At 36.8% G+C, this 14,635-nt stretch overlaps 1 protein-coding gene across 6 annotated transcripts; it reads right to left on the bottom strand.

Annotated features, from left to right (window-relative positions):
• Positions 1-133: 133 nt before the first annotated feature.
• Positions 134-8,168, bottom strand: LOC148873705 (uncharacterized). Of its 6 annotated transcripts, none has more exons than XM_088966346.1 (4): positions 7,546-8,168; positions 2,974-3,224; positions 2,755-2,864; positions 134-1,343 (listed from the first exon to the last, which is right to left on the bottom strand). In XM_088966346.1, the coding sequence occupies exons 1-4, from the start codon at positions 7,548-7,550 to the stop codon at positions 624-626; spliced, it is 1,086 nt and encodes a 361-aa protein (XP_088822472.1). In that variant the 5' UTR covers positions 7,551-8,168; the 3' UTR covers positions 134-623. The 6 variants fall into 6 exon arrangements, with proteins under 6 accessions (XP_088822472.1, XP_088822467.1, XP_088822468.1 ...); XM_088966341.1 differs by having other exon boundaries at positions 134-1,373; positions 2,710-2,864; positions 7,546-8,131; XM_088966342.1 differs by having other exon boundaries at positions 2,710-2,864; positions 7,546-7,951.
• Positions 8,169-14,635: the final 6,467 nt, after the last annotated feature.

Here is a 14,635-nt window from a genome sequence, read left to right as displayed (position 1 = left end):
TGCTTTGTTTCCTTGCAGCTTAATGGGCTCTGAAGCCAGTTCAAAAATGGTTGATGGGGTCAGCATTCTCAAGATTGGGGATAGATGTTCACAGAAAGGAACCTACTTTTCCTTGATGCATTGCAAACAAGACTTCAAGCAGAAAATCAGAAATAAATAAATAAATAAATAGCAATCAAGTGGTCTGCCGACAATGCACAGAAAATATACACAAATGTATATTATATCATTCCCAGATGTACTTGGTAAAACATACCACAGCCTCGGCCATGAGACTTACATGCGAGAATCAAACATCTAAGCCCGTTAGTGCCACTAGCCTTTCGCCAAAAGTGCAACTACTGCAGAAGTACAGCATAATCACTGAGGGTAGTGATCCCATTTCCAGGTTGTCCATCATAATTTGATTGTTCATTTGTGTTGGACGGTGTAGTCACAACTTTCAATTTGTTCATCAATCAGGAAGCCATTTCCATGTAAACTCATAGTGCTCTCTCTAATAACATGCGTGCACAGTCTATACAGCAAGGAGCATGCAAACCAAGTGAAGAAGAAAAGTTTCTTCTTCCCTGGAGTAACAATACAAGAGAAAATCTAAAACAAGAACAGATAAAACTGAGCATTTACAAAATACTTGGTACCTGAGAAGCCAATCTCTGCTGCAATTCGTTGACCTTTGAAGAGAGTTCAGCTTTCTGTTCCTTGTAATTCTGCAGCAAGTACTCCTTTCCTTCAATAACTTCCTTTAACTCTCCCACCTCTCTCTTCAGCATCTCAATCTTCTCTCCATCTCCTCTTCCCTTGTCCACCACCTCGAGGTTGCTCTCTCCATCAATAAAACCATTCACATGCCCATTTTGTCCTGCTGACCAGTTCCTGACTGCAATAGACTTCTCAGGACTTCTATCTCCCACACAGTGATCTGCTATAGCTTTCCTCAGACGCTGGATCTCTCTCTCTGATTCAAACAGGTCCCGATTTGCAGCATCAAGCTGCGATTGCAAATTGGTTGAGTGAGCCAGCTGGATGCTGAGTGAACTTTGCAATGATGTGATCTGGTCCTGCATTTCTAGGATCATCTCATCCCTTCTCTTTAACTGTTGTCTTAGCTTTTGTATTACTTCCCGCTTAGTGAAGATGTCAGAGCCAGATTCTGATACACAGAGAGAGTCTGAGCTATTTGAGTGATGGAATGGCCTTGGTGGCAGCTCAAGGCGATCAGGAGAAGATGCCCAGATCACACCATTTTCTTTATTTGACTCCAGAGCTGGAATTTTGACCAAAGGTAGTGCCAGATCAGTGTCCTGCAATCTCAGGCCAGTTGGTGGACGCTTAACCTCCACCTTGCCATCAGAAAACCCTGTTTCAACACCCTAACAATAATACTAAACCAAGTTTATTATCCAACAGGTATCTCCATTCAGTGATGTATCATTTCAAAGCATATACTTTACAAATAAGGCAATTCTAATTACAGTTCTTGCTTACACTAAGACAAGGAGAACCATTTTCTATTGGTTTAATTTAAAAGATGGGACAAAGAGCAATGCGCAAACAAGCACTTTGTCCAAGAAAATATGTTTCACCCTTTTGCACATGTGGAATGTAGATTCTCATGGTCAAAATGATCCAATCAACCCAAGACTAACAGCCAGCATTCTTTGTCAGATCATTTAGGAAATCATGGGCGAGGATTTTCTTGTTGCTGAAAAAAATTATTTAGAAAATTAGAAGACAAATAGCAAGATGCCAACCAGCTGGTTGGTAAGGTCTCCTGCTGGTCGTAGCAGAGACTTGGGATCGAATCCCACCTGCACCTGGGTTAGGGGGTTATGGGTTGGGGGATGGGGGATTGGGGATGGACTACCCTCTGTTGTGTAGTCCAGTCCAGTTTGAGGCATGACTCAGAGTCAGTCCCAAACATTAGCTAGGCAGGGCCATGAAACAAAAGACGGGCTAGGCCTAAGTGAAAAATATCAGCTAGAAAATTTCAGGAACCTAGCACCTATACTGACAGATGGAGGACCCACTTAAAATGGCACAATGTTCCAAATGTATGGTACATCCCGCATTTGTAAAGGGCTGAAGGGAAAAATCCTATTCTTGCCATAGACCTAGTGCATATACTCTTTAAACCGTGAAAAGCATGATGTATAAATCATATCTGAAATCTGAAAAGTGATAAAAACCTTTCACCAGACCATGGAAATTTTATCCCATTCACGTAAAGGACTTTGAAACCCAAATATTTCAAGTATCCCTAAGTATTTGAATAATTCAATAATCTTTAAAGAAGAAAATTGTCCACTTGTTAATAATTAAAAAGAAAAAGGGCAATTGTTTTATCAATTGATAAAACAATTTCTGCATTAATTTTTTTATGAACTATTCCTTCACTGAGAAAGTATTCTGGTAAAGTTCAATGAATGCAGTGAAATGCTTGACAATCAAATCAAATACATACCCCCCTGGAGAATGCAACTACCTAAACCCAAAGTCCTCATAGTCAAAATGCAATCAGATTGCACATTGATGACAAAACCAAATATTACTTTTAAGAGATTTACCAATATGTATAGGTTAATCATGGATGTTTACCATCATTTCAAACCGCCACAACAACAAAGTAACAAGCATTGCAGGAAATTTCAACGCTAACTACAACTTATTGTTGTTGACTAATAAGCTTTTACAAGGAGTTCAAATTACATTTGATTCTTTCATGGTTCCATGAGAATTGGTGAAATGCTGAACCTGAAAGGCCATTACATTGCAACAGCTATCTTCGTCTTGTGCAAAAGAATATGGATTTGAGTGTGATATGCAAGTGTCTGGTCTCCTCTTGTCAACAGACCTTTTCTTTCCTGAATAGCAGCAAGAAATAAATACATAGATGTTATAACTGGGTTCAAGTTGTAATTAATTTAAACATCAACAAGCTACATATTGTAAGACCTATCAATCTGTCAGTACCATTGTCCGGTCTCTTTGTATATAGAGCTTGCTTGAGCTTGTAACCAACCCGAATTGATAGAGTACTCAACAATGCACCTCCTATGATAAGAATCCAATTAGGTCCTTCTTGAATTTTTTTTGACTTTTCAGCTCTAGAAATTCCATTTACTTTTGGTTTCATTTTGAGTATTTGCAGTATGTTGAAGGGTAATGCTTTGAAACCATCCAAATATTGCCTAAAGGACCACTTCACATGTATTAATTGCCATCTGTAAAACCACAGAATGATATCAAACTAAATAACACACTACCTGAATGTTACATTGGAGAAATTCAAGGTTTAAACAAAGTCAGAAATATATAAAAGACAAATGCCATGTTTTAATATCTTGCAAGATAGGAAACAGACAACTCATCAGGACTGCAGAAAATTCATCTTCAATGAATTTCATTAAAAAAAGTTTTGGCTTACCACAAAGATACGCTTATGGTTCTCTCTTCTGTACCTTTTTTTTCCGGTAAACAAACTTTTTATTAAGGAAAATGAAAGAAACAACAACCAGAGGACACATTAAGGACATGACTAAAGTAGCAACTATTAAACATTTCTTTTAAGGCAAAATAAAATGAATTTTCAATAAAAAAAAAAGATGGAAATTATATCAAAACAATAGGTCCTAACATCAGATAGCACTACAAACAATAGGTCCTAACATCTAAGGTTCTTCATCTTTCTTTCATATTCAACAGGTTGCCTTCAATCCACTTCTGACATGGCCCAAACACTGGAACCAAAAGAGATCCAAGAGGCCTCAGAAAATTCTTGAAGCACTAATACCTAGTCAACTATCATTAATCCCATTTCTGCAAATAACATCTCCAAATTCCCAGTTTTTCCTTCAAATGCTCTTCTCTTCCTGTCCTTCCGAATCCCTCAACACATTCCAAATGGAATGCAGCTCCAAAATATACTTGCCTTTCATCCTTTATAGAGTCTTGGCCAATCCTAGAAGATATCTTTCGTCCTAGCAGGTTAAAAGACATGAACGAATGGCATGGAGACCCTATGCTGCCAATACAAGAGAGAGATACAAAGAGAATGCATGTGTAAATCAAAGAATAAAAAAAGAAGTAAAGCAGGTCATTTTTATGTTGGATACAATGGAAATAAAAACAAATGAAAAGGGGAAGAAGAATGATGAGGTGGAGTGGTTACAATTTTTTTTATCAGTAAAGCTTTGATTATATTAATAATATGTGAAAAAACAGAACAATTTTGTTTTGCTAACCATGATATCGGACCCAAAAACAACACTATGAAGAGGTGGCATGGTTACAATTAAAAAAGAAAAATGGGAACATAAAAACAAATGAAGGGGCAGAACCCCTATTCTACCATAGGGAGATAGATGGTGTTCTTTTTTTCTTGTAGGCTTTGAAAGAAAAGTAGATGAAGGGACTTTTTACAAGGCATACCATAATGAGTTGTACTAGTTGAGACCTATCGTACTAAAGCCTAAAGGCATCACTAAACCCATTTAATGGCTCTTTAAACTGGAAACTGGTTTTTACAATGTGTTACCCTTCTTATGCACAACAATACAGTGTAGCATTAACTATTCCTAAAATGAGTAAGCTCCTACATAAAAACACTAAGTTACAAAGAACCACAAAAGAACATTGTATTACCTAGGTGGGAATTTAGGTGATGCCATGACAACTATGATATTTCACATCTTACCTCAAAATAAGATACCTGACAAATTTTCATCCAATGCTGATGCTCTCAAAAGAAAGGCAACCAGATTGGAATTGAAGATATCCATATAACTCCTACTTCCCACCCATCTCCCCTATCCACCAGATATGATAGTTGGATACCTGTATAAAAGGGGAGGTATTGTGTCGGATGCTTCAGGATTTAGTGTAAATTTCATAATTTGACACTGTTTCCAGCCACGTCCTTGCTAAATCTGGCTAACATAGTCCACCAACCCAGAGAACACTGACAATTATGGTATTTGTTATCACATTTTTCCTTGAAATGAGATTGACACCTCTCAATTTTTCATACAATGGTCCTGTCCACCAAGGAAAGAGAAACCTAGTTCAGAACTGAAGATCTCCAAATTACTCCGGCTTCACACTCATCTCCTCTGTCCACCAGCAGCTTCAAAAAAGGAAAAGAAATGAAAGAAAAGACACAAAGGCAACCATCAATTCTAGAATTCCTGCATTTCTCTGTCTCCTAGTTAACTATACATGGCCTTTAAGTCTAACCATGGGAACCAACATGTTTTCCACCTCCCACTCATTCATGCTATTCTTAGAAAGAGGATTCCATACAACACTCTCCAGTGAAGGTTTACTGTTTGCTTCCATCCTGAACAACCTTGCAAAATGGAAAATTTTAATAAGTGGTCCATTGCACCAACCACTTACAGTCTTGAGAAAGAAAGGAAAGAAAAGCATGGAAAAAAGGAAACTTGGAAACACCCAATTGCTTAATCCTCTACAGCAAAGCAGGACACAAGACGCCTTTTGGTTATGTTCAAGGAGCAAAACCAATATATTTACACTCCCCCCAAAAAGAAGAGAAAGGAAAGCACAAAAGAAAGAAAAAGAAAAAAGGGCCAACTTCAGGAGACAATAGAATACACTCTGCATTTGTTTGCTTGTTTTCATACACAAAGGTCTCAGTTGTCTTGTTTATCCACCTTCACATTCACAAATCTCACTTGCAAACCTTGGCAAGTAAGAGGATAAGATGTTCAAAGATTTTGTCAAACTCTAAATTTCTTTCATTAATCATTACATGGAATAGCTTCAGAGGACTTGTTGAAGAACCGTTACCCCATTCTAATAGTCATCCCAAGAATCTTCTTCAACTATTAGATTATAAAACATCATGGCTAGTATCAAGAACAAAGGCCTTACAATCCATAAAATGAAATGGCCATACTTCCCAATACTTCTTGAACACATGTTTTTATTTATTAGAAAAGTGAAGCTAATTAGGTGTGCAGCACCATATGCACTGATATTGTCTGTATATACAGTCTTTACCACCTATTGAAAGGTATTACCCTCAAATCCTAACATCATAGAGATGCCACATCTGGACTCATGGACCATGATATGAAATTTGGGTGGAAAAGAAAATTACACCTTGCAAAAAACAAGGTGGCCTCACATCTAGCTATCTTCAAGGTCTCCAAAAATTACACCTTGCAAAATAGAAGTAAAGCAGGTCATTGAGGGTAACTCTGCAAACACAATAAATGATTAGGGGAGAAGGATGGAGGCCCTTGGAGGTTAGCCCACTATCTGACAGAGGCCGGATACATCTTGGATTCCTTGTGTATCAACCTTAATTGGATTCCTAGGGAACTAAACACTTTATCTGATCAATTGGCAAAATCTGGTGCACACAGGGAAGATATGTATAGTGACAGAAATCTCCCTATGTTTCCCTAAATTGTTTGTGCTTTAGTTGTACATTATCTCATGTATTCCTCTTTCTTTTAATAAATTCAGTTACTTTCCAAGGAAAAAGCACACACACACACACACACACACATCTTGTCACTCCTTTGCTTCAACCTATCCTAACCAGGCTGCGTACCATCTAGGCGCCAAAAGAATGAAAGATATGAAGTGGGTCCAAATCCCCTGGTGATTTGTAATATAGTATGTTACAAGCCCAGTTACTTATCAGGTTCAAACTTCAAACTAAGGTCTTCCACCGCCCAACCACTGAGTGAATTACCTATAAGTTTTTGCACTTGCAACTGCTAATGTTCCAATGCTCCCCCACGCACTCAGTAAATTTGATGTGTGCCAATGTACTATTCCCACGAAAAAGGGATCCAATTGTTTTGGCATTGCTCAAAGGACTAATAGAGAGAAAGGCAATGATTGAGACAGCATAACAATTTTGGGATATACTACCACAAACAGAACTACATTCAACTGCCTTCAACATCCACCATGAAAAACATGCCAAAATCACATGGCCTACAGTCTCTTTTCACTTCCTTGTCTAAAATACCACCATAATCCTGCTTGAGGACCTCACAGTAACAAGTACATGCTCGACAATCCAAAGTTTCTAATTTACCCCCCCCCCCAAAAAAGGCCTTTCTCCAAAAACCCCTTTAAACCACTGCCGGAGTTCTAATCATTAATCCCCCCCCCCCCTACTAACTTAGTATCAAAGCTTCGAAGGTGAACTACTACTTGGCCAGGAGCCAGTTTAGGCAAGGATATTAAACACGTTAAAACTAATACATTGGACTACCATCTCAAACTAAACATCGTATCTCGCCAATCTTCTTAAAAGCGCGCATTAAAACAATAAAAAGCTGTAATAAAAGAAGTTTCATAAATTTCTCCTCCCAAATACATACCAATAAAAAAGAGAAACAAGACGATCAGAAAACCAAAACCCTAGAAGCAAAGCGCAAATTAATCAAAACAGAGCAACATACTGAACAAGAAAAACCAAAAATAGAGCTAAGTCACCATCATAAATCGTAGAAAAAAAACAGTAAAACAGAAAAGCTATGAAAGGAAGAAGATTAAACCAACCGCATTCAATCGATTCCAGAATCTAGGGTTCCCGTTCTCTATTCTTCGTCTCCTTCAAACTAAAAGAAGGAAAAGAGAGAGAAAATGCAAAAATGCCCTAGTCGTTGAACCTTTAATTCCTTTCCTTCTCTCCCTCACTGGAGAAGAAACTTAGAAACCCTTGAACTCGGAGGAAGAATGATTTGGCGGCTCCACCTGCGGGAATTTCGAAACTCTCCGACTGCCACGTCATTAGAACACGTGTACAGTCGTGCCTCAGATAATGAGTCTGTTACTCTGTTTCTGTTTCAGACTTTCGGTTGTCTCTCTTCTCTCGTTCCCTTTCTCTCTCTCTCTCCCTCCCTCCCTTGAAGTGCTGAGTGCTGAGTGGATTTTAGACACCACTGTGCTGTCAGCTAATAAAAATGTATTTTTGGGAGGAGAAAATTATCATATATTTGGCGAGCTATTTGGATAATTACAAACAGCTTGCAATCAATCTAAATTCTACTCTAAATCACTGCATTAAAAGGAATATTTTAAATTTTAGTGAAAATGGGACCAATCCACCAACCATGTGATGATCCATTGAACTGGAAAAGAAAAAAGATAAAGAATGCTTCTTTTTCAGACATCTCTTTAATAGTTTAGTTTATTACTGTATTCAACTTTTTTCTTAATTTAGAATGTTTAGGTTTGGGGAAACGGAATGATCAGAAGAAATCTTCTAAGTGTTCAAGATCCTTCCTTGTTACTTTAATCTGCATAGTTTGGGCGCATTGTTAGGGGCTTGGGGCCCATTGTGTGGTGGCCCAACCCTAAATTATTAGTCGTTTTGGGCACAATCCAATCTCTTAACCCATTATTGGGCTGAAAATGTTGCTTTCAGCCCAATATTGTTGAGGCCTGTGCCTCCCAAAGAACAAAGAGACTATTTGGAGGTGAGACATTGTTCGAAGAAATTAGAAAATGTTGATTGTAGTCCAGCCATGTAATTTGGAGATTAATTATTCTGGTAAAAAACAAGTAAGTGTATTTATCAATTTTTTTCTTGTCATAAAATGCATTTAAGTTAAATAATTGACCCTTTTACCCATTTATATTTCATTATTAGAAGGACAATTTTGTCTGATAATGTTTTAATAACTTTTCCCCCTACATGAGAAAATTAATTATCCACCTAGATAAATAATGCCTTGGGCTTGGTTTGGAAGCAATACAATATAAATACATACAAAATATAAGGTTTTACACTCTACAGATTTATATTTGTACTACTTTCAAACTGAGCCTTACGAGAATCAATTTACTGTGGAATCTGCAAATATCAATATATGACGTGGATAAATTGGTCAACTGGCCCTCCACCTACCAAATATCAAACTGGGCCTTAATGGGATCCATTGTTGTATCCTCAATAAGAAAGTATTAAGTGCAGACCACTGCATAAATACAATATGCCCCCTATATTTATATGCTCAAAGATGCATTCCTTTTGGAGAGATCAAGCAATTGATCCCACTAATCAATAATTAGTAGTTGTGGACTCAATATTAGGGGTGCAGGGTGCAACTTAGTTAATCTTGAGTTGGACATTTGTCAAATTGACAATAGGCTCGAGCCCAAATCAAAGTCAGTTCAAACCCTTAGGTCAAATAAATTCATGAAATACAGATCTTTAAGTTCATACTTAGATTTTTTTTTTTTTTAATTTCCTTTTTTTCTAATTAAAACTACATCTGCTCCTTGTAAAACAGTGCAAATTTTTCCATATAAAATATTTTAACTATGTATTGTTCTTTTAAGGCAAAAACTTGGATTCGATCTAAAAATATTTAATCCTTGAATTAAGGACATAAACTTCCTTTCGAAAACCTTATTAATGAACATGCATCAAGATTTGATTTAAGTCTATGCAACAATGAGTCATAGATCCTACCAAGTCATCATCCATTCGTGTAACCAGCATTATATCAAGGCTTGGGTTTTTTTTTTTTTCATGTCGAAGGAAGAAGCATATGTAAATGCCTTGTCTTATACTAATTTAAATTCAACTCCTCACTTTAACTTTATAAGATAGAAAAGTAAATCACATAATGCCTTGTAACAAGTTTTAGATTTGGTGAATACACATAAAGCAATGATTTAGGAGGTGTTCTATAGCTTAGATGAGAAATTAGGTGGTGTGTCACATCACCCCCTAACAAAGTTGTTGTTTTGCACTGTGGACAAAAATGTGTGGATTGAACCACACCACACCTCCGTGTATGCGTTCTACAAAGTTTGCTACATTTCAGTCCACACCTTGTTTTATGATTCCATGCATCTCAATTACAACATGGATTAACACACGATATGACAGTATTGGGAAATTATGAATGCTTCTCACAAAATCCAACTAATTTTATAATAGCATGTGTATAAATTCTTAATAGTGGTGAAGATAGTTGTTGCAGCGACAGATAACGAGGGTAGGGGTGCAAATGGATCGAATCAGGATCTGATTTGGTTCGAAATCTGATCATATTTGGTCAATTTCGGATCACCCATGTTTGGATCTTTGAGTCGAACAATAGGATCTGATCAGAAATCGGATTAGATTCGGATCACCCCTATCTGATCCGAGAAGATCTAATCCGATATATATGTTATATATTTTTTATATAAATATATAATACATATATATATGTTATTTATTTATTTATTTATAAATGTAGTATTTATATTGTATTTTTGTAAATTTGTTATATTATTTATTTTTTTATAAAAATGTATATATATGATGAAAATAACTAAAAAATACTTATATTTTTTGTTTTTCTTTATTTAAATTGGTATATTTTATTTTTCTTTTAATAATTTATTATTTTTTAAAGAAAACAAATCGGATTGGATTAGATTTGAATATCCGACTTTCCGATCGAATTTGAAGTCAAATCCTTGCCTATCATATCCGATCGGATCGAATCTGCAATGAACAATGTCGGATTGGATTCAAATATACCTTGATTCAAATTCGATTTGGTTCATTTACATCCCTAATGGTGGGAAATGGTGAACAATGGCGAGCTTCTACCTAGCAACGGATTAGCAGTAGCAAGCCTTGTAATGACCAATGAAACCAAACGGTAAGAGGGAAATATTGCACAAAAAAATAAAAACAAAATGACAGTGGAAAATAAAGATGAATCACTTACATCCAAGGTTTTTAAAACCGAACCGAACAACGAACTAGTCGGGGGTCTGGTTCCTGGGTCAAATGGTCCGACCATTCTGACCAAAAAAAATAAAAACTTTTAAAAAAAAAAAATGGTCAAAACTGGGTTAGCGGTTTGCTAACCAAATCAATGTTTTTTTTTGCAAAAATATAGTTTTGGAGAAAAATGGAACTGATCACCTAACCGGTTCCCGATTTTCCAGTCCAACCATCTGGTTTGATCCGATATTGAAAACCATGCTTACATCTGATAGTCCAATGATGCAGTGGTGTTCGGAGTAGCAACAGTGCCCGATGTGAGATAGAGAGGTAGCAGACACGGGCTTCATAGTGATGTGCCCTAAATGCAACTGTAATATGTTACGAACAGTGCAAAGCATCAAAAGACACATTATAGAGTAGTGCAAAAAGTATAGAAACAAATTGGAGTAAATACCCATGGTAGCAATGGACTGTCCACGAGAAATAACCGTGGACGATATTTTGCCTTGTGGTGTAGACCAATCCACGAAATAGTATGGTTTGATCTACACCATGGTGCAACTGAACTAATAGTTTTGGGGTGGCGTGTTTGAAAATACAATATCTTGTGGTGTTTCCACACCACCTTAGTGAGTGGTATAAAATAAATGTTTGTTAGGTGTCTTATTGAAGATGAAAATGGGATTAGAAATCAAAGAAAGCATTGGTAATTTTACATGATTGTAGAATGGGAATTCTCTTTATGGGTCCCTTGCAAAGGAAACATTGATAATCTATATAGGCCTTGTTTGGTGGTACTTCTTGCTTTATACTTTCAACAACACCAAAGTACAAAATATGTGGTATACTTTTGGTTAGTACTTTTCCTTCAAAATTTGTTTGGATTGAAAAATTTTCAAAAACATATTCTTCAAAGTAAAAGTAAATGGTTGTGTTTGTATACAACAAAATGTTTTATACGTATGCATGACACATGGCATCATATATGGATATCACATGGTATTTGAATGTAAGTCAATAATATGTGGAAGTCACATGGTAGCATATATGGATGCTACATGGCGATCAAGTGTAAGTCAATAATATGCGAATGCCACATGGCATCATATATGAATGTCATGTGGCATTTGAAAGCAAGTCAATGATATTACATGCCTCGTGACAGCATAGATGAATGTCATGTGGCATATAATTGTCACAAATTATATTTAGATGACATGTGACATCCATATGTGCCACATAGCAAAATATATATAGATGCCACATGGCATTTGAATGTTGGGTTAATGACATGTGGATGCCACGTGACACCTAAAAGGTATGTTAATGATACAGTATGCCATGACCACGTGTCACGGAATACATTAATGTGTCTATACTTCCACGTGACATTTATATATGTTACCACATAGTGGGGTGTATAATAGTATAAGTATGATGCACATGTTTTAAAAAGTATAAAGTATTTCAGAAGGTCGAAAAGCATGAAGCATCAAAAGCTGACTTCATGTTTTTCGTATTTTTTATACTTTTACTTCATATTTTTTAAAAGTAAATAAGACCCCAAACAAACACGTTCCAGGCCCAAGCTTACCCAAGGCTTGGATTTTAGGGCATTGGCCTGAACCTTGGCCCAAAAGTTCAAGCTTTGTTATTTTTATGGTTTTGGCCCAAGCCTAACCCTTATATAGTCATCCCAAACCTAGCTCAAGCCTACCCATACCTTATCCTAACTTGATTCCGACCTACCTATGTACATACAATATGCATATACAAACACATATATGCACATTTTTTTATAAAGCATACATATGTGCATGCATTTATATTAAATTTTAATATGGGCTCAGATTGGACAATTTGGGCTTGACCTCATGCTCAAGCCTTGGCCCAATTCTTAGGGTTGGGCTAAGGTTAAGCTTAAACCAGACCTAGCTCATCCCAACTTGCACTCCTACAACGAGGGAGTAGCCCATCTCCCATCCCCTTAACCCCCAATCTTAATGGCAACGAAATTTATCCTAGGTCTTACCAATTAATCCACCATGTGTTGGTTGACTATTCCACTATAGTTGAATATGCCTATGGATGTCATTCATATTTGATCATTTCCCATGATTTCATCCTTGAAATTTCTTTCATTTAATCCTTTGTGCATCATATTTATACTATTATACACCCCACTATGTGGTAACATATATAAATGTCACGTGGAAGTATAGACACATTAATGTATTCTGTGACATGTGGTCATGGCATACTGTATCATTAACATACCTTTTAGGTGTCACGTGGCATCCACATGTCATTAACCCAACATTCAAATGCCATGTGGCATCTATATATATTTTGCTATGTGGCACATATGGATGTCACATGTCATCTAAACATAATTTGTGACAATTATATGCCACATGACATTCATCTATGCTGTCACGAGGCATGTAATATCATTGACTTGCATTCAAATGCCACATGACATTCATATATGATGCCATGTGGCATTCGCATATTATTGACTTACACTTGATCGCCATGTAGCATTCATATATGCTACCATGCGACTTCCACATATTATTGACTTACATTCAAATACCACGTGATATCCATATATGATGCCATGTGTCATGCATATGTATAAAACATTTTGTTGTATACAAACACAACCATTTACTTTTACTTTGAAGAATATGTTTTTGAAAATTTTCCAATCCAAACAAATTTTGAAGGAAAAGTACTAACAAAAAATATACCACATATTTTGTACTTTGGTGTTGTTGAAAGTATAAAGCAAGAAGTACCACCAAACAAGGCCTATATAGATTGTAGAATTCCCATTCTACAATCATGTAAAATTACCAATGCTTTCTTTGATTTCTAATCCCATTTTCATCTTCAATAAGACACCCAACAAACATTTATTTTATACCACTCACTAAGGTGGTGTGGAAGCACCACGAGATATTGTATTTTCAAACACGCCACTCCAAAACTATTAGTTCAGTTGCATCGTGGTGTAGATCAAACCATACTATTTCGTGGATTGGTCTACACCACAAGGCAAAATATCGTCCACGGTTATTTCTCGTGGACAATCCATTGCTACCATGGGTATTTACTCCAATTTTTTCTATACTTTTTGCACTACTCTATAATGTGTCTTTTGATGCTTTGCACCGTTCTTAACATATTACAGTTGCATTTAGGGCACATCACTATGAAGCCCGTGTCTGCTGCCTCTCTATCTCACATCGGACACTGTTGCTACTCTGAACACCACTGTATCATTGGACCATCAGATGTAAGCATGGTTTTCAATGGTCGGACCATTGAACCATTTGAATAATCACACCTTATAATGTTCAATGGAACCATTTGAGCAATACTTAATTTTGTAAATTAGTTACAAACAATATGTTATTTTCCAGGAAGGAGGGTGTTAGAATCCAAGTATTATTCAGCTTAAGATCTTGAATTTCAAAGGCCATAGCATCTCTCCACTTAGGGTCCTTGATGACTTGAGAAAAACTAGCAAGCAAATAATGATTATCTTGAAGATGAGTAGGCATATGTGATCGGAGTGAGTGGAATGACAAAGATGAGTACGCATGAGATGATGATGGGGACGGTGAAGGTGATGTAGGTAGTGGATTAGTCTCAATAGACATGAGGAAAGTTGAGGATAGGCATAGGCAAAACTAAGGTTTTAAAAACCAATCGGTTTGGTCTGGATCAATGACTCATTGATTAATTCAATAATTTGACCAAAGACCAATTTGGGGTAAAATGGAACCGGTCGCTTGGACGGTTTCCGGTTCAAACCGTCCGACCGTCCGTACTCCGGTACTTCAACTACCTCACGTGCCTCAACGTCCCACAGCACCCAATCCTACTGTAGCAGTATTACAAGGG

The sequence above is a fragment of the Nelumbo lutea genome, chromosome 1 (genome assembly GCF_056320005.1).
Source record: "Nelumbo lutea isolate HS-2025 chromosome 1, American lotus-T2T, whole genome shotgun sequence".
Taxonomy (NCBI): domain Eukaryota; kingdom Viridiplantae; phylum Streptophyta; class Magnoliopsida; order Proteales; family Nelumbonaceae; genus Nelumbo; species Nelumbo lutea.
The sequence above is the reverse complement of the archived record's forward strand: the minus strand, read 5'-3'. Positions and strand labels throughout refer to the sequence as shown.